Source organism: Chlamydotis macqueenii, chromosome 5 (assembly GCF_036417535.1).
Source record: "Chlamydotis macqueenii isolate bChlMac1 chromosome 5, bChlMac1.mat, whole genome shotgun sequence".
NCBI lineage: Eukaryota > Metazoa > Chordata > Aves > Otidiformes > Otididae > Chlamydotis > Chlamydotis macqueenii.
The window spans coordinates 3516084-3538362 of record NC_141560.1 but is presented as its reverse complement, the minus strand read 5'-3'; the positions used below and the strand labels follow the sequence as shown (position 1 = coordinate 3538362).

Below are 22279 nucleotides of genomic sequence, written 5' to 3'. Positions count from 1 at the left end.
CCTGTCAGCTGTGTCTGAGGGTGTCTCACACTCAAACACGGGCCTGTAGGCTGTGTGTCAGGGTGTCACACACACACACACGGGGCTACGGGGTGTCTCTGAGGGCCACTCACACAGGCAGACAGGGCTGCAGGCTGTGTTTGAGGGTGTCTCACACAAGATGGGGGCCACAGGTTGTGTTTGAGGGTGCCCCAAAAGCAGAGCTGGGGCTGCAGGCTGTGTTTGAGGGTGTCTCACACAAGATGGGGGCCACAGGTTGTGTTTGAGGGTGCCCCAAAAGCAGAGCTGGGGCTGCAGGCTGTGTTTGAGGGTGTCTCACATGCACACACGGGGCTGCAGGCTGTATTTGACGGTGTCTCACACAAGACAGGGCTGCAGGCTGCGTCTGACGGCCCCTCACGCACCCGCCCCCGGTCCCGGTCCCGCCGCCGGTGTCTCACGAGGCCCCCAACGCCCCCTCCCCACGCGCCCGCAGGCCGCGTGCCGCCGCCCCGCCCCCCGGCCGCGTCGCGGCGCGCGTGACGAGGCGGCACCGGCACCGCCCCCGCCCGGACGGAGCCGGCGGCGGCGGCGGCGGCTGCGGCAGCGGCAGCCGCGGGCCGGGCGTGAGGGGGCGGGGGGCGGCGGCGGCGGTGCGGGGGCGGGCGAGGTGAGGCGGCACCGGCGGGCCGGGCGCGCTGCGGCATGGATTACCCTGAGCCCGGCTCGTCGCCGGGCGCCTGGGACCTCCCGGGGGAAGCCGGCGGCTGCTACGAGCGGCCGGCCCGCGGCGAGGAGGAAGCGGAGGAGGAGGAGGAGGAGACGGCGAGCCGCGGCGTGCAGCATCCCCTCGCCCGCCCGTCCCGCCGCCCCCAGCAGCGCTCCGCGCCCCTGCTCCGCACCGCGCTTTCCACCTCCTCCTCCGAGGGGGAACCGGAGGCGGCGGCGGCCGCCCTGCCGCGGGAGCTCAGCCTGAGCGACGAGGCCGGCGGCGGCGATTTCGACTCGGCCGAATCCGGTGCCTCGCTGCGCTACTCCACGGGGACGGGCGGCGAGGGCAGCGAGGGCGAGGGAGCGGGGCTGGCCGGTAGCGAGAGCGGCGGCAGCGGCTTCTCCCTGGCGGCGGCCGCGCTGCCCGAGAGGAGGCGGCCGGGCGGCGGCCGGCCCCGCTATGAGGTGGTGCGGGAGCTGGGCGCCGAGGAGGTGCGCTGGTTCTACCGGGAAGACCGCAAAACCTGGAAACCTTTCATCGGTTACGACTCTCTACGGATCGAGCTGGCGTACCGAGCCCTGGCAGCCGGCGGCCCGCGGGAGGGCGAGGCGGCGGCGGCGGTGGAGCCGGTGTGCGTGCGGAGCGGGCTCTACGAGGTGGACGTGGCCAGCGCTGAGAGCTACCCCGTCTACTGGAACCGTGAGTGAGCCGTGTCCCCCCGAGGACCCCCCCCATCCCCTCCCCCGGGGACCAGGGATTCCGGTATCCTGGCACCGAGACCGTGGAGGGGCACCGGGGGGGCACCCAGCAAGGGCTGGGCATCCCCTGGGACCCTGGTTTCCCCCATCGTTGGGACACCAGGTGGATCTTGTTGCCCCTCCAGCTCGCCCCCGTAGGTAAATGGGGGTCTGGGCACTCCCCATCGCACCAACCCGGGTAGAGATTTGGGCATCCAGGGGAATGGACATCACTTGCTACCCACATGCACTTGGGGATGAAGGATACAGGACGAAACGCTCTCCAGGGAGAGGGGACCCTGGGTGCCCACCTCTCACACACCTGAGCGAGGAGGGACTGGGAATTCCCTCTCCAAGTCTCAGACATGGGGGGAAGGAGTGGCACTGGGAATCCCACCCTCCCAGGTGCAACCATAAGGGAAGCGGGGTGGGCATCCCTCAGCATGCCCTCGAGAGAGGCGACACTGGACCCCACAACACGTCTGGAGGATGAGAGGCGCTGGGTAACGCTTGCCTCCCATGTGGGGTCATGGGGGAAGGGTGTGCTGGGCACCTCTTCACCCACTTCCAGCTGCAAAGGCAACTGGATATCTTTTCCTCTCATCCCTCTGTGCACATGCCCTGGAGGAAAGGGGGAATCTGGGCATTCGCACCGGGGCGTACAGAGACATGGGAAAGGGAGGTCTGGGCATCGCCTCGTTTCTTGCCGCATGCAGAAGAAAGTGGGAGGGAAGGTGACTGAGACTGTTCTTGCTTATGTTTCCCTCTTCCTAAACAAAGGGTGAGTGAAGGTGGGGGATTGCCTTCAGCACTCCCCCTTCCCTCAACACACGTGCCCTTCCTTCAAAAGAAGCAGAGTAGAAACAGCAATTGTTTGCCCGCTGCCTCCCCACCGCATGCACAGTTCTGATCCCTCTTATTTGGCGAGGAACGATGGAGGAGAGGGCTGCTACCTGGCTTCCCCTCTGCTGGCCGTGTCCTTTCCCCTAGGAAAACAATGACATTGTGCTTCGTCTTCCCTTCTCCATCACCTGTCCACGGGGAGGGGGCATGAAATGGGTCTTCTCGCTCCTGTTGGGATGCAACAGGCATCTCAGATACACACGCCGTCCTTACTTCTTACCCTTCCAAAAGAGAGGTATTTGCTTCACTCCCTCAACTTCAAAAAGAGGTGGTGCTGCACACCCTCTCCCACCCTTCCCTTTGCATTCAGTTGTGCAAGGAAAATGTTACGGAGTAGAGTGAGAGGCGCAGAGTAGCTGGGCGGTCGACACTGTCTTGGCATGGATTTGGGAGAAGGGCAGGCAGGTTTCTCTCATCTCTGCGTGTTTTTGAGACTCAGGTGGGAGTCACGGAGGAACAGCAGAACTCTTTCAGCTGAGACAACTCGATTTCTTGTGGTTGTTTCCCCTCTTCTTCACCAACATCTTTACAGGAGGAAGATCTATATATGACAATACCAGGTGGTACAAGTCACGCGTGGTGTGGCAATTTTTCTTTCAAATTATTGCCCCAGCAGACAGACACTGAGCTCGAGGAGTGAGCAGAGGTCTCAGCCCACACGTGTTTTGAGGTAGAGGAGCCTGAGCACAGCTCCTTGAGCAGAAAGTGGAGGTGGTTCTCCCTGTCACCACCCCAAAGCCCCTGCTTTTGGTACTGAATGCCTCTGCCACATAGTTACTTGGAGGTTGTCCAAGGGATGAGGAAACTGCTGCTGTCCCTTTTGTAACCGTGCCGTAGGGAGAGAGGAGAGCGAGTGAGCGGAGCTGTCAGGTGAGGCAGGATTGCTCCCGGTGATGGGAGCATGAGGCTGTACTCAGCAGCAGCTTAAAGGTTTAATTTCTTGACCCTGTGCCTTGTCCATTTTGGAAGCTGAATCAGTCTCATTAAGCCTGAGGAGCAGATGTTTCCTATGACAACGTGTGCTGTGCAGAGGCAATTTCTGATGCTTGAAAGGAGAGATTCCCAGAGGTTAGCACCAGAAGCGGTGCTAGGCAGGGGAGAAATAAACTCACGGTCCTGAGAAGACTAACGACGGGGATGTTTTCTAGTCCTCAGAAAGCTGATTAAGGAGAGTGCTTAAGTCTTTTCTTATTAGCAAGTCCACTCCTTCACAAGACTAAGATAAACTTTTGATGTTTCAAGGGCCTGTCAGTGTCTTCTGATCTAACTCCTTCACTTGCACTTTTCCTTGCCTCTGTTCCCTGTGTACGTGAGCACTCTTCCCTTTCTCCCAGTCTTTCTGTCTCCTGCAACCAGACCTGAGAAAACAGCAGGGTCAGATCCCAAGGATTCGGTCTCATCTGTGCTTTTGAAAGCCTTGGTGTAGTCGTTATTCCCAAATTATTCCCGTTTGATAGCGTGCATGTAATTTTGAATGCAAAGCATAGCTGCTACGTCGGTTTGCAGTAGTGTGGCAGGGAGCTGCTGGTGGCAAACCGTCTCTCATGCTGGCGAAACCCCTGAGTAAGGGAGCAGAATCTCCCTCTCTGGTCGCAGAAGCATGAAGCGTAATGAGGACAACGTGACTGAACATATGCTGAGGTGCACGTTAAAGAGTACAGAAGCTGCTCTCTGGTTTTGCTGATTCACGTTTTCAGTTCAGAGCAAAGGTCAAAAGCTTTTATCTTTGTTGTTCTTACCCGTTTTGTTGTTCTGTTTCACGTATGAGCCGTACTTCGGGGAAGGCTGCTATCTCACAGCTACAATACTGAACGCGCTGACAGTTCCTCAGCTATTGTGGCATCTTCATGACAGGGAAACGTTGATTATAACTTGGCGTGTGCTGAAATACTTTCTCACTCCACATCTTAAGCTCATCACGGGATTCGTTTGTAACATCAGCAATATCAGACTGAGTTACAATTTGAGCAGATTAATTACTGAGAATTTTATCCTTACCTTGTGACCTCTGGGATTTATTTAATTAGGATTGCAGAACTAGCAAAGACGGCGCAAGAGGACTCAAATTATTAGTGGAGGTTTCCAGATAAGTGGGTAACTTGGAATTGGATTCCTGCTTGTCTTCTGTGGACATAGCAACGAGTGATATTTTATCCAGAGGTCTTCTGTCTGAATCTTTTTAAATCATCCAGCCCTTTTCTGCCCTCCCAGTTGAAGAGGACTGCTTTATGACCATTTTTCTCTAGAGTTACTCAGTCTAGTTTTCAGAGTCCTGAATGAGTCTCTTAAATCCACAGCCTGTGGACTTCTGGGTGACTCTCTTCTATTCTCTGATTTGTGAGTTTGTCCCATGCAACTATTCCCCTTGTCTGGTATTTGCTTTTCCCTTGCTTTTTGATGGTTACATTGTCAAGTTGCCTGTATTTAGTTCTTGCAGTGTTTTCTTGTAAATCAGTCCACTTGCACTCACCAGGTAGTGGTCTTCATCCCAGCATGTTCTCCAGTCCGAACTCTGTGTATTGGGGACACTCATCACCTTGTATGACGTCTGTCTTGCAACGGTAGGTTTTTTTTTTAGAGTGGAGTAGAACTTTTGTAAAATCTAGTGGTATGTGGAGAGAAGCAATAACAGAAATGTGTGTTTCTACAGCCATTTGGGGAGTCTGTGGAGCATTGTTTTCTAGGGAAGAAAGAATACTCCCAGATCCCAGACACAGTTGCAGAAGTTTATTAAGTAAAATACCTCTTGTATTAAAAAAAAAAAATAAATCTTTCACTAGAACCATCCCTGAGTGAAAACATAAGATCTGCTGTACAGATACAGCAGATATTTTGTTGACCTTAGCCTGGAAATACCTGTGAATACAGCGTGGGCCATTGGCTCTTAATTTTAAAATATGTATGCTCAGGCTGGAATTGGACAACTATAAAAAAATAATTCAGCTGCCTTTAAGCTTGGACTGAAAGAAAGATCCAAGACTTTATATTTTCTTCTGTAAGCTCTCTGTGAGCTGCTTTGTAAACTGTAAGAGGAGGCAGTCTTGTGAAAAGCCTCTGCAGGCTGAGCTTTTGCAGAATGAGAGGTGAATGCCAGGGCAGGGTTATCAGCCCTTCGGTCAGGATTACTGAAAAAATCTTGGGCTGCACTGACAAGACTAAAAATCAACATTTCGGAGCTGTAAGGTGCTTCTCTGCTGTCTGCTTTGTGCAAGAGCCTTGGGTGCTTGTGCCTTCCCCAGACCTCCTGCCTTAATCAGCGTCTGAGTGTTTCTTCTGAGGCTGCGTGTTTAGTTTATGGGTTTTGTTTTGTATTCTGAAACAGAAATGGTATTAAAAGAGATGAATGAGGTGAGATGAACATTAAGGGTTTGGAATCGGGAGTTTAGCAATATTTTTGCGGCCTGCATTTGTTTTAGGCTGTTCTTGGCAGCAGAACACGGTTTCAGTTGCTTTACACCACGCTTGGAACATTGCTTTTGGTGTGTTGGACAGTCTTGGGACGTGGCTGATACAATTTCCTTTATGTAAAGGACCTTTTGATCAAAGGCGGAATTCCTGAACACTATTTTCTTGCTTTTCTCTCCAGGTATATTATTCTTTGCAAATAAAACACTGGTAGTTTACATGGCAAGGTAAAGCGTTACTTCTGCTGCTCAAAGTCTTTCCTGGGTTTTACTTTTTTCCTTGTGTTCTGACCATACTGTGCTTCCAAAAGTGTCTTGTAGCTTAGTTTGGCCAGCTCCTTCCTGAGCAGAAGGCCTAGCACACACAGATGAGCAATTTTTAGGTTTGTAGTGCTCTGTGTATGATATAAACAAATGCAATTTGTGATTTATATGTTCTGGTTGTTTATGGTCTCTGGTACCTTTCCCTCTTTCAATAGAGAGAACTTGTGACCTTTAGGATGCTTTTACTAGAACAGGTAGGAGATGTCAGCACTTTGGATGTGCCTTTGAGGGCAAGTTTCTTCCATGTCCTCAGCTTCTATGTTTGATTTACAAGCAAATGAATCTGTTGTCTTACTCCTATAAATGACACCAGAATCAGAGTTGCTGTCCAACGGCTGGTGTCAGCTACAGCAGAGAAGCCAAGGATGGACTCGGCTTAGAGAGCCGTGCTAGCCCTTCAGTGTGGTCCAGCGCTTTTTCTGCCGGGTGTGGTCAACAAGGAAGAAGGTAGAGATGCAGGGAATACTTGGTTTCCCATCCCTGGAAATGCTCAGGGCCGGGTTGGATGAGGGTCTGAGCAACATGATCTGGTTGGAGATGTCCCTGCTCCTTGCAGGGGGGTTGGACTGGGTGGGCTTTGGAGGTCCCTTCCAACCCAAACCCTTCTGTGATTCTATGATTCTACAAGTTATGGGTGACAAGGTATTATCTACTGTAGCTGAGAAAGCAGAAAATGTGGGATGAGAAGGATCAAGAGTTCTGTTCTGACTTAATTCAGGCTTGAATATGGATTTGACTGTGGCAATATCAAGGAAATATGATGGGATTTGATTTGGAGGTGACGGGGCTAGATTAAAGATAGGTTACAGGTGGACTTCTGCATATATGTGTGTGAGGGGAGATGCTGTCTAGGGAAAAAATACTGAAGGCAAAGAGAGACCTTGGGCAGAGCTTTTTTGCTCTGAGAGGAGCGCGACAAGGATCTGGAAGAGCTGACACTGTAAGTTAGTAAGTAGAAGGACTAGGTGGAAGAAAAACTTGCAAAAGAGCAAGAAATTAAAGTAATTCTGACAGTGGTATCTGTAACATTGAAAAAAGTGAAGTTGAAGTAGTGTTTTTGAGTGTTGGCCAGAGAAAAGGTCACTAGTGTGGTATGATCTGAGTGGGCTGTGAGTAGCTGACCCACACTAGAGCATGCCTGGTGTGGAGCTGGAGAGCAGAAGCTCCAGAGAGATTGTGAGTGTTGTACATAGCATGGTTAGTGAGTGCTGGGATGAAGAAAGTGTGAGGTGCAAGTGGGGTCACAGGCAGTGGTATTTAAGGTGAAAGAGGCTAAAATCTGTTGTTTTCTGGGGGCAGAAGAACCCTATAGGGTAAAAAAAAAAAATGAAAAAATGAAGTCTGGTGATGAAAGTGTAGGGGAATCTGAAGAGGGTGTGGAGTAGACAGAAAAAAGAATTGAGATTGGGAGAAGAAGGCAGAAAAAAAATCCCAGCAGAGGAGAAGTTGAGAGCAAAGGTACCTTAGATATCTTCATCCTGTTCATTAGTGCTAGGTCCGAGGTATGCACAAGAAAAATCTTGCTCTTCTTTTTGTAAAACATATTCCTGCCTGGGAACCTGCTTGCTCAAACTGCGCATAAACGATCGTTGCTGCTTGGCGCTGGCGAGAGCTCGCTAACAAAAGCCCGATTGAGGAGCGCCTGCCGGGAGAGCACACACGCTTGGAGCTGAGGGTGCGATTGTGCAAAAGTCCCGTGGCTTTCCGTGGGATCTGAGCACACGCTTACGTTTTAGGTGGTACTCACGTGTTTGTCATGTGGCACCGTCATTCTTTTGTGATTTAGCTCGCACCTGATGCCGTTTCAAAAAAACGCAAGCTTCTCTGGGTGAGAAAAGAGCCGATAAGGGAACGGCTCTGCAGCTTACCCACTGCAGCAGCAAATGGTGGTGGTGGAAGAGCTTCCCTTCAGATTACTAGTATTGAGATTTGGTAAGCTGTTTTAATTGATAAGAATTCAATAAAAAATAAAGCTCTAAATTTAAAACTACAGCCCTGTTTCATGTTTCAGCATCCAGCGCTCTTTGAGCTTTTCCTGCTCATCACTGTAAGGTGAGCTTTCGGATTTTGACTTGGACCATTGCGTTTGGCTCTGTGTAAAGAGAATCGCAGAGGTGTTCATTAAACTACTAATTTAAACCAGAAGGAATCCTTCCATTATATTTTGGGGTGATATATAGCAAAATTGATGACTTTGAGGGAGTTCATCTCTTTTTGAGGGGTTCCATCTGTGTTTGACATTAGAACCAGCCCCAAAGGTCAGCCTTTCATTACTGTTTTGGATTGCTTTGTAAACCAGTTAGAAATGGTTCAGGGAAAAACAGTTAGAAGCTGTTGCTTGAATGCCTCATGGGGTAGTGGTAAAACAAGAGGTGATTTCACCTTCACAGAGGAGCAAAGTGGATGCTCCTCCCTTGCTGCATCTAACACCAAGGCAAGCGCGGAGGCTGCTCTGTAGATCAGAGTCTGGAAGGAAAACCCCGTCCGTGCCAACCACGTTCCTCTTCATGTGCTCAGTCTCTGGGAAACTCAAAAGTAACTTCCACCTGTAATTTTGAGCTTGCTTCAGTAAAGCAATTTAGAATTACTTGGTGGAGCAGCAAAAGAATATCCTTGACTACTCAGTGAATGAAATCTCTTTTCATCTCAGACGTGGAATAAAAAATAAGCCTGGCTCTGTAAATTCATGTAGCTCTGTTAAGTTTTCCGAGGCCAGGATTTCACCCTTGAACTCCTCTTCAGGTTACATTGTTCCTCTTGAAAGAGCAGAGCAGATTGTGTGTGTGTGCGGTTAAACAAAGGCAGGTCACCTGGGCTGAGATTAAGTGAGTGGCTTTGTTTAGTTAAATTTCAGTAACCTGCTCTATTCTGGAATAACACGTGAGGGAATAGCAAGAGAGAACATTAAGCTATTAAAAAAAATCAAGAAGTCTGTTATGTTACCTGGCAAACATGAAATAAATAGCTCAAAACTAAAATGTCGTTTATCGTAACATCAGTTTGTTCATGTGGCATGCACAATCATGTCCCTGACAGTAAAACGTGGGAATCTTCAGTCTTACAATGACTTTCTGTGACCAGCTATTCTCCTAATAAAGCTTCCTGTCCTCATGAGTGTTTCTCTTTTTTTTTTTTTTATTTTTTTTTTTTCCTTCACATGAGGGAACGGAGTACGAGGGAGGGATCTTGTCCTGCAAACTGCTCTCTGCATTTGCATTGGCAAAAATAGAATCTGCAAATCGTTATTGCTGGGTGAGCAAGAGGCACGGGTGATGCAGAGCTCGAGCGATACCCGTCCTTACACTTATAACTGCAAAAAAATATTATGGTCTGTGCAGTAGTTAATGTACCTGAAGTATAATTTTTGGTCTGGTATAATAGGAGTGGATAGCAAATTTTTAGAAGTCTCCAACACTACGCTTGATGTTATTCTGGAATACATTTATTTCAGTGACTCATGTCAACATTCAGATTCTTGCATGTATTACAATTTATAGGAGTGCTGTGCTCCAAGACATGGCATTCAGCACTTTTAGCAGGCCTTTGGGGTGTAAAAAGAAAAAAAAAGGACCAATTTTGCCCATTTGTTTTTTTGGTAATTGTTTGGGCACTTCTCTTCGTTGTTTAAATAGCTTTGAGCTCAAGATGTCCTATACGGTAGCCTCATAGTTACCTTCAGCATGTGCAGAAGTTGTCCTCACACACTGCACATTGTTTGCAACTGTAATAATAAGGAAGCCAAATTTAAGGAACAGAAGTCACTAGGTTGAAAAGCAGGAATCTGAAATTACTGTACTGAAAATCATCTCGAGCTGACGGCATTTTATTTTCTTGTCCAACCTCTTAGCTTTGGGCTTGGAGAGCTGGGAAATTTGGATTGTCAGTTCAGCAAAACACCAGCTTTAATTTAAATTTCTGAGCCTTTGAATATTCTATTAACCTTTTAGATCTCATTTGTGGGTAAATTGTTACGGCTGCCTTGAGACTGATGAGTGAATAGTGCCAAAGTGCCTTCACTTTGCCGTCAAGCCGTCTGAGCAGGACCTCAGCTTTGGAGCAATGAAACTGGAGTTTACTGAATCTTACTTTCATCATTTGATTTTTTTTTTTTTTTTTTTGTTTATCTTCCAGCTTGCGTGCTAGCTAGGTGAAGCAGACCTCCTTTGGGCTTTTTCTTTAAGCTCTGTTCGTTAACCTGTAGTTATCATTTCTGTATCATCTTGGTTTTGCAACCGTTCCCTGGTTTTGAACCAAGTAAGGTGAAAGAGGCTTGTGTGAGCCACATCTGAGCTGTGCAATACTTTAAATTTAGATACACACACCGTTTCAGCCTATGTGATGGCAGGAAATAAATTAAAGTGTTTGTGTAGTAGTACAAGAAGAAAAATGGAGGCAAACTCTGCTCAGTTATTACACTTCATACCGTGTTCTGATGGATTAGTTAGCTTTTTCACGCAGTTTGTGTTAGATGCGATGACACAGTTTAAAGATCTTCACAAAAAAGGAATAGCTATATATATATATATGGATATATAACTTACTGCTGTATGCTATATTTGCATACAGTTCTTATTTTAACTGTAACTTTTGTTATTCAGAGGATTTAGGTGATAGTCATAACACAAATTGCTCATGTTCTTGTCCCATCACATTAATTACAGCACTTGTATTCTTTTATTCTGTGGATTTTCAGGAAAAAAAAGACCTTTTTGTGTAATAATAAATAAATCCTTTGTTGCAGTCTAGATCTCTTAAGCTATTTTCCTCTGAAAGTGGTAAAATATGTATGACTAATTAAAATAAAGTCCCTTTCATCAGCTCATAATCCCTGCTGTTCAAATTTATTTTGAAATTCTTGTATAAATAAACCGTGCAAGTGTGTAACCGGCCAAATCTATTGGTATCTTTAAGTACGAAGCGCTGCCAACTGCAGGTTATATGGCATCAGACTTAAAGTGGTGAAGAAATCAAGGCACATCCTTTCCTGGAAATCAAGATTGTAGGGACAAAGATAAATAACACTTCGTTTTACAGATTTGGAGTTCTGTCTTGGCAAAAAAAAAAAAAAAAAAAAAAAGGTTACATTAAAACATGATGTAAGTATCCGTATAGTTAATTCTCTCATGAAACAAAAATAACTGAAAGAGTGTAGTTTAAGCTTCCTAAATTCAGCAGAATATCCAAGATGTGAATGAAGTTATTGAAGGTGGATAGGCACGAGTGGAACCGGGAGCTAAAGTTGCAATTCCGATTCTTCACTTTTTAACGATTAGTGTAATAGCTTGCATCGACTTCTTTTTTTTTTCCCACTTTACCAAGTGTCGACTGTGATCATGAATTTAATTTCTGAAAGATAGTGTTCAGTTTTCTTAAAACCAAGCTGTGCCTCCAATGGAAGGAAATGTCAGTTACTCGCTTCCTCTGCCGGGCGGTTTTTCTCTTGAGGTTTCCCAGTAGCGTGGTGGTTCCATCCAGCCGGCGATGGGAAATCAGATGAGCTGGTGGTTCGGGGTGCTGGGGGTGCACGTGTGGTGTGCAATGGTTTAAAGGAGGGGAGGAAAAACAAAAAAGGGGTCTCCCTGAAACCCCACTGAACTTTGGAAAACAGAATTCCCTCGTGCAGGTTTTAAATCTCTGGTCTGAAAATAAAGCTCCATGATAATCTGTCTCTGGATCTGCAAGTGGGTTATATTTCCATATAAATGCCCTTTCCAGAGCTACATTTATTACGTTGTTCCCAAACTGAACTCTCCTGTAAAGATCTTACAGTAGATTTTTTTATTTCCAACAAGCCAGTTTTTCCTGGCTGAGCCTTTCTGGAAAAGGCACTGCCCATCCGATGTGTGAGAGCTGCTGTTGAGTGCCACAGTTTACTCTTGTAAAGAGCTACTATGGGAAAGCTTGTCGGGCAAAACGAGCCTCAAAATGTTTATTTTAATGCTTTATGTTTAGAATTTTAGCAATCTGTAGGTGGAAATTCCCATGTGAAAAACTTAAACCCATTCAAAACTGAAAAAGAGGTGTTTTGTATTAATTTGGTTTGGAGTACAAAATAGTATTCACATGATTATTATTTTTTTTTTCAAACAATCTTTTTATTAATTCAATGAATGGAGCCTCGTCAGATTGCTTGGTCAAGAATTAAGGAATGGCTTACAGATTTTCTCAGGAAGGATTAACATCTGACGTCGTCGTGTCATTGCTCCGGCAACAATGGGATCTTTTATCGGCGCTCACGTATTCTGTGCGTTTCGTTTCTTCTTACAGACGGTGCTTTGTTTGCACGGACAGCCTAACTGGGTCTGCGGGTATCGGCTCCGCTGAAAAATGCCGGTATCTGACAGGTGAAATGGAGGGGAACGCAGCAAAGGTTAAGAGAAGTGTTTCGTTGATGGGATGTATACTCTAAAGTTAGTTTAAATTTTCATAGATGAATTTTCTATGTCATTTCTAGTGACTCTTAACTTCTGAAGTTTAAAGCCACTCAGACCTTTTGTTCTCCTGATATGTTTGGATTAATTTTCATTAAATAACCCTGCCCTTTGAACACCTCAACGTCTTAATTCATCTGATGAATCATCAACAACCAAAACACTGGGAGTTCAGCGCATACCAATTGGCTCCTGTCTGGAAAAGCTATTTTAGCAGAGCAAACAGACGTTGAATGGCAGAACTGGGTCTTGCACTGCTTCTGTCTGCGTTCTGGTCAGGCCAACAAGCCCTGAGTCATCTGTGTTATATATAGGCAGAGCAGGAGGATCAAAGAGTTTGAATGAGGCTTTGGGGGACTGGGGAGGGGTGAACCAGCACGCCCAGTGCCTGCCAGAGAAAACTGGGATCTATGAGAAGGTGGGATGAGAACAGCTCCGAGCACTGCCAGCCTTTGTTCTGGGAAACGCGCTCTCTGCGTTGTGCCGTGTGTGCGTGGAGGGGCTGTTTTGTAGGGTTGCCTGCAGGATTCCCAGTCATGAGAACGCTTGGGTAACTGGGAGAACATGTGTGCCAGCACCAAGTGAGGGAAGTTCAGTGGTAAAATGGGCCTTTTTCTCCACGTCGTCTGCCTCCAGCGTCCGTTTCCCTCCCAGCCTTTCCTTGCTGACTGCTGCAGGACCAACTTAGGGATGCTATCATGTGCCAATGTGCCCTCCTTCCATTGCGAAGGTGGGGTGTGAAGAGTTTATCATCATTTCTAGTACTGTAGAAACAGTGTTTTTCTGTAAATCTGTTATGGGAAAGATTTCAAAATTGGCTTTGGAACATTCTGAGTGTTACTTGCCCTGATGGGAGATTATTGTAAGGAGATTTTCCTTTTATTTTCAGAGCTTTTAGGTACAGAGGTCTGAGGAATGAAGCATTCAGAACAGTTCTGAGGTTCCAAGTGAACAGCAATTCTCTGCTATTTCTTGCATTTCCATACTAACTACAAGCAGTTAATATGGAAAATACTTCTGGTATATACTGGTGTCCACAGGTACATTGAGCACTAGCAGTGTTTCTGTAACGGAGGGCAATGCAGAGACTTATAGAATCACAAAATGGTTTGGGTGGGAAGGGACCTTCAAAGCCCACCCAGTCCAACCCCCCTGCAAGGAGCAGGGACATCTCCAACCAGATCAGGTTGCTCAGAGCCCCATCCAACCTGGCCTGGAATGTTTCCAGGGATGGGGCATCCACCACCTCTCTGGGCAACCTGGGCCAGTGCTCCACCACCCTCCGTGTAAAAAATCTCTTCCTTACATCCAGTCTAAATCTACCTCCTTCTGTTTTAAAACCATTACCCCTCATCCTGTCACAAGAGGCTCTGCTAACCCCCATCTGAACCGCAAGCCAGCGTAGTGGGATGTGCCCAGTCCTGGCGTGGAGCCAGTGGCTTTGCTAACAGAGCAGTGTGACCGGGCTGAAACCCACTGCCCTTGGCCGGGTCACCTCGCCCAGCCGCGTTTGTACTGATCTGGTGATGGATCACAGAGAGCCCTTCCTTTGCTCGGTAACTCTGAAATCTCTCTATTGTTTCTTGTTTGTTTTGTACCTAATTTTCCGTTTCTGTTTCTTTGCATCTGTTGTTTCTTTTCCAAGTTGTCCTTACCGGCTTTTTTCCCACCTTCCAGGTAGGAACCGATCTTTGAGTAGCAAAGCCTATTTTTTTTTCCCATCTCCTTTTTTTTGAGCCACCTCTTCTGTGGTTGAGTTCTTACCTGCTTTGGAGAGCTAAACTTGTGTGCGCACACACGAGATGTTTGCATTTGGCAGAGTCTCTCTCTACGTATGTAGCACACATTAGCGTGTGCTGGAGGTCAGTGGTCCACATGCTCTGGGGTCTCAGCAAACCCGTGTCCGTGCTGGTCCCGTGATGCTGCAGGTCTTACAGGCTTGTGGAGCGCAGGCACACACAGTATTTATCCTTCTTGATTTCCCAGGTGAAGGAGGAGAAATTCCAAGCTACAATGGACATTATTGTCTCAGCTTGCTTGCGGGGATGGGTATAAGAGAAGAATTCTTGCTCCCTACAGCCCCAGTAGCTAGTGTGGGCATCCAGCACTGTTTGATGAAGAATAAGAGCCGGGATACATTTCTTTTTTAAAGATTTCTCTTCTGTCACATGGACAGCAAACGCTGGGCACCCAGCTTCCTCCTCACTTGGAGTGCCGAAGCTGAAACTAGAATGACAGTGACTGAAAACAGCCCTCGGTGAAAGACTGATTTTAATTAAAAAAAACCCTTTCATCTTTGAAATCACCCTTTATGCTAATTGATGTGTAATTTGGGTTATTGGAAGTGCAGTTCCCAAAGCAAAAAAGGCTCTGCAGTCAGGGTAAGCATGAGAGGTTTTGTATCTCCTCCTCATTCTGCATCCTCTTGTTAACTTTGAAACCAACTGTTGTTATCAGTCAATTTTTATGTAGGAGCATGAGTCTTACAAAGTTCCTTTTTTTTTTTTTTAATTTACGGCAGCTGGGTAGAGAGGAGTATATATCCCATTAAAACTGGACTGCTGTTTGAACTTAGCCCTTAATAAATTTTACAGAATCTGCATCTTTCTGTCCATCTCTCACATCCTCACACACACACTCTGAGAACTTGGCCTCGTTAGTTCAGCTGTTTGCAGGTTAACACTGCTTTCACTACTTGTTTCAGCCCCATGGGAGAAGGTGGTGATCTTTCTGGAGGCGTTTGTGGTCACCTTCTCAGGGGTCCCAGCAGCAGGAGCATAACTTTTTCATCCAAACACCTAAGGGAATTCCCTTTCCCTCTTACCTGCTGTCAGTTTGCGATTTGTTGCATAAAACCCACCCCACTTGTTTGATTTTCAGAAACAGAAAAGATTCCTGTAATGCGTGGACAGTGGTTTATTGATGGAACGTGGCAACCTCTGGAAGAGGAGGAAAGTAACCTCATAGAACAGGAGCACCTCAACCGCTTCAAAGGCCAGCAACTGCAAGAGAGCTTTGATATGGAAGTATCCAAACCTGTTGACGGGAAGGAGGGTAAGACCACTTAGATCACTATTTTTGTAGTATGTTCTCTTCACAGTTGGGGTGTGTTTTTCTGAAGTTTAAGAATATGATCTGTGATGGTTTGCCATCCTGCTTAGTGGGGAACATTGTTGTAGGCGTTAGTCTGCTCTCCCATTTTTTTTTGTAGGATTTCCTGCTGCAGCGCATTTGCTGAAAACTGTAAAAATAATATTCAGGGATATTCTCATTCCCATTTTGCTTTGTATTTAATATTTTTTGATTGTGTTTGAAATCTCATTTCAAACTGAAATGTCTTGATGGGACAAGAAGAGTGAGTGTCCAAATGCAAAGTGGCTATTAGCTCTCTGACCAGCATTCCTAATTCTGCCCTAAAGGGAGTGTGAGTTTTACAGGCCACATTTCATTTTCTGTTCTAGTTCAGCCTGTGACTTTATTAGAGTAGTTTTCAGCTATAGTAAATCTTGAGTCAATTCATTCTGTTATGGAAGCCGTTATATTTTAATAACCAAGCTGAGGACGTTCAGTGTTTTTGAGACTCTCAGACAAATACATTTAACGTTTTTTAAGAACAGCTTTCTGAAATTAATTTAATGTATGCCATTGAATTGGTTGTTCAGTGTAAATATAGCACAGTGAACGTTCAGTTTTGACTTTCACACTTCACTTTTGTTTGTTGGTCGTCACTTGATGCACATTCTACAAACCAAGAGCTGCAAGTCCCAAGGCCTCACAATGTCTCCTAGCAGGGTCTTGGTTGTGTTATTCTTTACAATGCAGCTGTATTTTTAAACTCTTTAAACTACAACTTTGTACAAAACACTTACAGAATGTAGGAGCGGCGGTGTTTTGGCCATGAGCGTGGAGGAGTTCTTACGTGTGAACCACGTGACCACACAAGTAAAAGCTTGGTAACAAACTGGAAGCACGGCAGCATTCGGGGAACCTCCGCAATTACTGGAAGGAAAACCAGAGTATCATTTCTTGATGTAAGGAGATTTTTCAACAGTACAGGGAGTAGTTAAGTTTTTAACTCCCCTCAAGGCTAGCGAGGACTCTGGATCCTTTTATTTTCTATTTATTTATTATTTATTTAAAAGATCTTTTCCTCTGGCCAAGCCTGCAGTCCAGTCTTCTGCTTTAACAGCTCTGTCAGGTAGGTGCATAAAATTGTGTGACCCCCGAACCACAGCTCTGTGCCAGTACAGCCCCCCTTTGAAATGGACTTTTACCTGTATTTCTGTGTGCCTGCACTGATTTATTGTGCCAGTGTACGGGCACAAAGCTGAGCTTTGTTAGTACAGCTGCACCCCCACGGAGAGCACAGTGCTGTTTGTGGTACGTAGTATGATTTTTACTTGGAAAGCACATCTTCATGGCTGCTGAGTGCTTCCAGCCTTCGGTAGCTTAACTTCTGACAGAAGGAAGGAAGGATGGCTTCAGTTGTACTTGGATTCTCCTTATCAAGTAAGGAGGGGAGGTTGTTTTTTTTTTTTCAGAAAAATTCTGGTCTGTGGAGCAAAAATTTTCAGTAGGAGAGATTGGGGAGAGTGGTGAGAAAGATGCAATGCCTGATAGTTATGAAAACATAAAAGATCAAAAAAATAAAATCCAAATTCAGATACCAGTGCCTTTTCTAAAGCTAAAGTTAAAAAAAAAACAGCTATGTATGCAGTCACTTCAAAATGAAATACATGTCAAGTCACCAATAACTTTCAGTAGATTTCTTTCTTTAAGTAATTAGAGAGTTGCAGGAAAATTACAGCTAACAGTAAGTGTGAAAAGTGGTTTTGTTGTTATAATATGCCTCTCGATGTCTCTAATCAGCTGGCATCCATGATTGCCATCTGCACGTGGCATTGAGAGAAGCTTTACAACTTGCATTATCGCTGGTGAAGTAAACATAATTAGTTAGGAGGAGGACTGAATTCCGCTTATAAATTTCTTAAATGCTACAGTTTGTTGCTACAGTTTGTTGTAATTTCATCCTGTATGAAACATATTTTGGTCCCATCAAGATTTACAGGTAGCTGTTATTTAAGACTAGTGAAAGTTAGAAAATATCTTTGAGAGTCGAAGTGACTGTTCGCAATGCTGTGATAAAGCGCCGTAAGTGATGAAAACTAGCAGTCTCCTCTAATTCGATGAGAGTTGAATGAACACATGCCCCGTTATTAAAATGTTAATCCAAGCAAACCTTCATCCAAAAGTGCAAAATGTTTCAGAATAGGGATCTCCAGCCTGTGGCCTGTAAGTAACATAACGCCGATGCTACCTTGCAGAGTTGTTTGCGACCGCAGGAAGCTGTAAATGCTGAAGGTAACAGAACAGCATATGATGGTGTTTAGGTGAACGATTTCTCAAGTTCTGTTTTCCCTTGGGCACCCTTGAGACCGCTTCTTCTGTGGGAGACCCCTCTTGAGCAAACTGCCTGTTAGCAGCATTTTGATTTTCACCCTTCAAAGTATTTAATGTCATGCCTTGCAAAATGAGCTGCGTTTATGCTGCCTGATGTCGTTGACTCCTCCTGGTGTCTGCTCCTCTTCCGTGGGATGCTGAGCTGTTGGGCTCAGCAGTGGCGTGACTTCCTCAGGTGAATTACTTGGCATAGCAGAATGCAGAAATGGGGTGCTTTATTTCTTAGGACTGTCCAAGCAGGTTTATGGGACCTTTAGATTTGCCATATCCATTGACCTGCTTTTGTCTCCAAGAAGGTTGTGTCCTGTAGGAGTTCACAGACGTGGTTCCCGGGCACCAGAGCTCTGTCTGCTGCTTGTAGAAATTAGTCACATTTCTGAGATTTCTGGAGGGATGTTTGGTTCTGAGTGTATTGGTGTCTGTAACACGTGTCAAAGGCCAGCTACCCTGACCATCAATCTCTGAAGTTCCACAGGAGGTCTTGGCATGTAACAGCCAACCCCCCAGACCAGGCAGAACGTGTGTGTATTGGGGAGGGTGCTATGGGCATGAGCCTCTCTCTCTGACGACTGTAGGGAGCTCTGCCGCCCGAGGTGCCCAAAACCAGGCCAGAGGAACGCTGCTGGAGTCCTGGTGCGAGCAAGTGCTGCAAGGGCATCACTTATCTTCTCCATAGCTTGACTGCACTCTTCTTCACATCTCATCACCCCAGAGTCTGCTTTGATCCTGGCCAAATTCCACATAATTTTTTTCAGTTTAAATAGTTCATTTTATTGTTAATAGTTACAGGAAAGGACATTGCTCTTCTGTTTTTTCAGACAGAGTAATCGGTATGGCTACAGGAGGAAACCACACTTAGGATGAGGAATTAGAGGTCTGGCTGCATTTTTACTTCTTTGTTTTGAAACTGAATGTCTGCAGCATGGATTTGAGTTAATGCAAATCATAAATTTGCACAAATCCAAATCTGCATATCAACAGGTTCATTACGTAAAGTAGCTTTACATAATTTTTCGGAGCAAAATGAGAGTCGTAACATTGTCATTTTATAGTTGTATTGAGGAGGGGAGATTGACATCTGCCACTCAGGTCTTTGCTAAAAAGAAGAGTCCGATGACACCTTAAACTCCTAAATGAGATGCTGCACTGCTGTAACAGTAGATGTGGGCTTCCAGGACTGATTTGTTGTTCTGCTACCTGTCTGTTGATAGGTAGACAATGTTGGGGTTTCTGGGAGCCCTCCAACTCGTTTGTCCAGTGCTTGTTTTTTTTCACCCCCCTCACTAAATAAAACCAGAACAAGGTTCAGTCTGTGGGACCCACAGCTGCCTGTAAGACTGCCATCTCTTGCCTTCTGTTTAGTGACGATGGTGCCAAACAGCAGAGCAGGAACAGAAGTGCTGAGCATCCTCCTGGGGCTGCAGCGGTGGGTGATACTGCCCAGTGCTCTAGGTCAGCACAAGGACTAGTTCTGATTCTTCCATTCCATGGCTACATCATAAACTGGTCCCCAGTGTAAATAATATCCTCCAGCAGCCTTAAGGTTTGCTACCTCTGCTTTAAGAATACTTGGTTAGATGTTAGTATCATAAATGTAGTTGAGTACCTATCATTTGTTGCTTCATCACCTTTTTCAGATATATTCATTTAAGGATGAAGTGAAACTGAAAGCTTAATATATATGTTAGTAAGGTAGGAATAGACATAGTTCATTGTATTTGCATAGAGAGATTGTAGAATAGCAATCCATCGAGATGCTCAAAATTCAGCTGGGAATCACCTGAGCAACCTGATTCAAACCTGAAATTGGATCCAACTTAAAAGTTGATCCTGCTCTGTGTAGAGAATTGAAGCAGACGTGCCCCAGCACTCCCTTTGACAGAAATTATTCTGTGATCAAGTCTGTTATAGATTCTAAGAAATGTAGAAAAAAAATCCTGTGAGTCAGAATCAGAATGCATTTTTCTTAATGCATTGGTTTTGAAACTGCGTAAGTTTATTGGTTTTTCTTATGGATTTTCAGCATGTGGTTAGATGCCACAAAACTGTAAAAGTTGCATTTGGAATAGTTTGCTTCTTTTGCCTTAGATTTCAAATAAAATTTTCTCTATTCGTAAATATTTGTATTAACGATGAATTTTTGTCACAGATGGCTAAGTTAACCTTTAGATGGGAAAGTCACATTCCTAGAATCAGCGAGTCGTGTAGATCAGAAGGGATCCCTGCAGATGATGTAGTCCAACCTCCCCGCTCAAAGCTGCGGAGTCAACGAGAGCAGGTTGGTCAGGATGTTTCCAGTGGGGTTTTGAATATCTCCAACAATGGAGACGTCACAACCTCTCTGGGCAATCCATAGCAGTGTTTTATCCCTTTCACCATAGAAAATACTTTTTTTTTCTTATCATTTTGCCGTAGCGAGTAGACTGTTCTGCAGACTAAATTATTCCATCGAGTTCCAAGTGCCTGATTTTCCTCTCCCCTAGAAAACTGATGTGCAACAGTAATGTACTTCACCAGCATCTCTATTAAGGCGTCTTCTGACAGAGCTGTTAGCTGAGGGTGGGAAGAGGTGTGATTCTAGACCAGCGTAACCGTGGCAGTCAAAGCCCTTGACACAACATGGAATATCACTCTCTTGTACTGGCGTAAGTTACTGGTTCGTGGAGTATTAACTGCTCCTGGTTTTTGTAAGGGAAGATGTCATTCAGTTGCATTTCTCCTCACTCTCTAGCAGGCAAATTGATTTCAGGTGATCACAACTGAACTGGAGCCTCTTGATTTCTCATTGGATTTAGACACATTCTCTTCACTATATCAGGTTTTGGAGGCTAAAACATTTTGAAATTAAGACTCTTTGTGTGAGTGAGGGCCCACAGAGCGGTAACACGGAAGACGTAGATTTACAGGACTTCACTTTCAGCCTTGCTCAGGAACCCCCTGAGGAAGCACAACGGGTATCCATCACAACTGAGCTAACAGTGAATGCTGTGCTTAATTGAGATGAGGTTTTTTTTTAAAGTATTTAGTGTATACTTCAGAAGGGCTCCTGTGTTCTACCCTGTACCAAGTAGAGTGATAATGATTTTGTATGTGTAAATGCAAAGCCACTCAGTGAGTCTGATTACGTTGTGTCCCAACTGTCTTTTACTAACGCCTTTAGCTTTTTTGTGATGTCATAGCTGTTTATGAAGAGTGGAAAAATTGAATTTGGCTAATGTGACCTTACACTTTTGCTACAAAACCAATTTTTTAAGTGTATGTACTTTTTCAGAAAATGTGCCAACATTTTTTTTTTCTAAAAATGATAATACTAATGAAAAAAATGACACCCTTTTTAAAAATTTTACTTTGAAGCTCAGTGTTTTTACTTTTAGTTCTCTACTACCTCCCTCCCTTCTCCCTCCCTTCTTTGTTCAAATGGAGAGGATATAAGGAGAATTCAGATGCTGCATGTCTTAAGCGAAAGCGTTCCCAAGGTACAGTAATTGTAGATTTCTTTTTTTGTAGTACTCCTGGCTTAGGAAGCTTTAAATTCTAGTTTGCTTATATCCGTTAAATGCGTTAGATTTACGTGTGCTGCGATTTCTTGAGCTGTATTCATGCCAAGGAAAAAGTATCGTAGATTCTAGAAGAAAAGTAGAAGTGTTGTGAATCTTAGAGAAAAGTAGATGCTAACAGTATCATGCAGTAATCCTTATTATAATTGTTTGTGACTGTGATGAAAACCATAAAATGCTTGTTTCTTATGCTCTTTATGTGTGGTTTGACTTTGTCAATAAACTAAAAGCAACTCTTTTAAAATCACAGAAGGCCTAGTAGAAGATAAATTATGTCAGAGAAGAAATGAAGGATTTATACTCGATAGTGTTTTCTTTGCCACTTTTTTGGATAATGCATACATCTTTAATTTTATGTTCTATATTATTTTTACTGCAGCTTTTGTGTAAGTACTGGAATGAAACGAGACTTTGGACATACAATATAGGAAGGGGAAGCTGTATAGGATAAATGATAAAGGCTGCTGTGTTGCAGAAACACCTTTGAACTTTGCAGCAGCTGATGTTGTGCAAATTTGTTTCAGAAAGTGGGAGCAGATCTTACAGGAGCCATTAATGATTGCAGAAGGCTCGGAAGTACTTCTCACTGGCCTTTCTCTGCCATCATTAAAGCCAGTAGTGATTAAACTTTTACTGGCTTCAGTGACCATGGAACTAGACTTCTGAAAACTGCACCCTCGATTAAAAATGTGAATGCACGTGGTAGGTTTAGAGTTATTCTTGTCAGACCATATATTCCTTTAGTTCCCGGGATCTCTCTTGTGAAGGTGAA

The 22279-nt window shown here is 45.1% G+C and overlaps 1 protein-coding gene across 3 annotated transcripts in view; it reads left to right on the top strand.

Moving 5' to 3' along the window:
* The first annotated feature begins 684 nt into the window (after positions 1-684).
* DDHD1 (DDHD domain containing 1) overlaps positions 685-22279 on the top strand; it is a 61794-nt gene continuing 40199 nt past the window's right edge. For 2 of the 3 annotated variants that reach the window (XM_086748549.1, XM_086748547.1), the window contains exons 1-3: positions 685-1390; positions 15371-15544; positions 21325-21426. In XM_086748549.1, coding sequence (XP_086604675.1) covers positions 685-1390; positions 15371-15544; positions 21325-21426 — 982 coding nt within the window. The remainder of the gene's footprint in view (positions 1391-15370; positions 15545-21324; positions 21427-22279) is intronic. The other variant, XM_086748550.1, reaches the window with a different exon arrangement.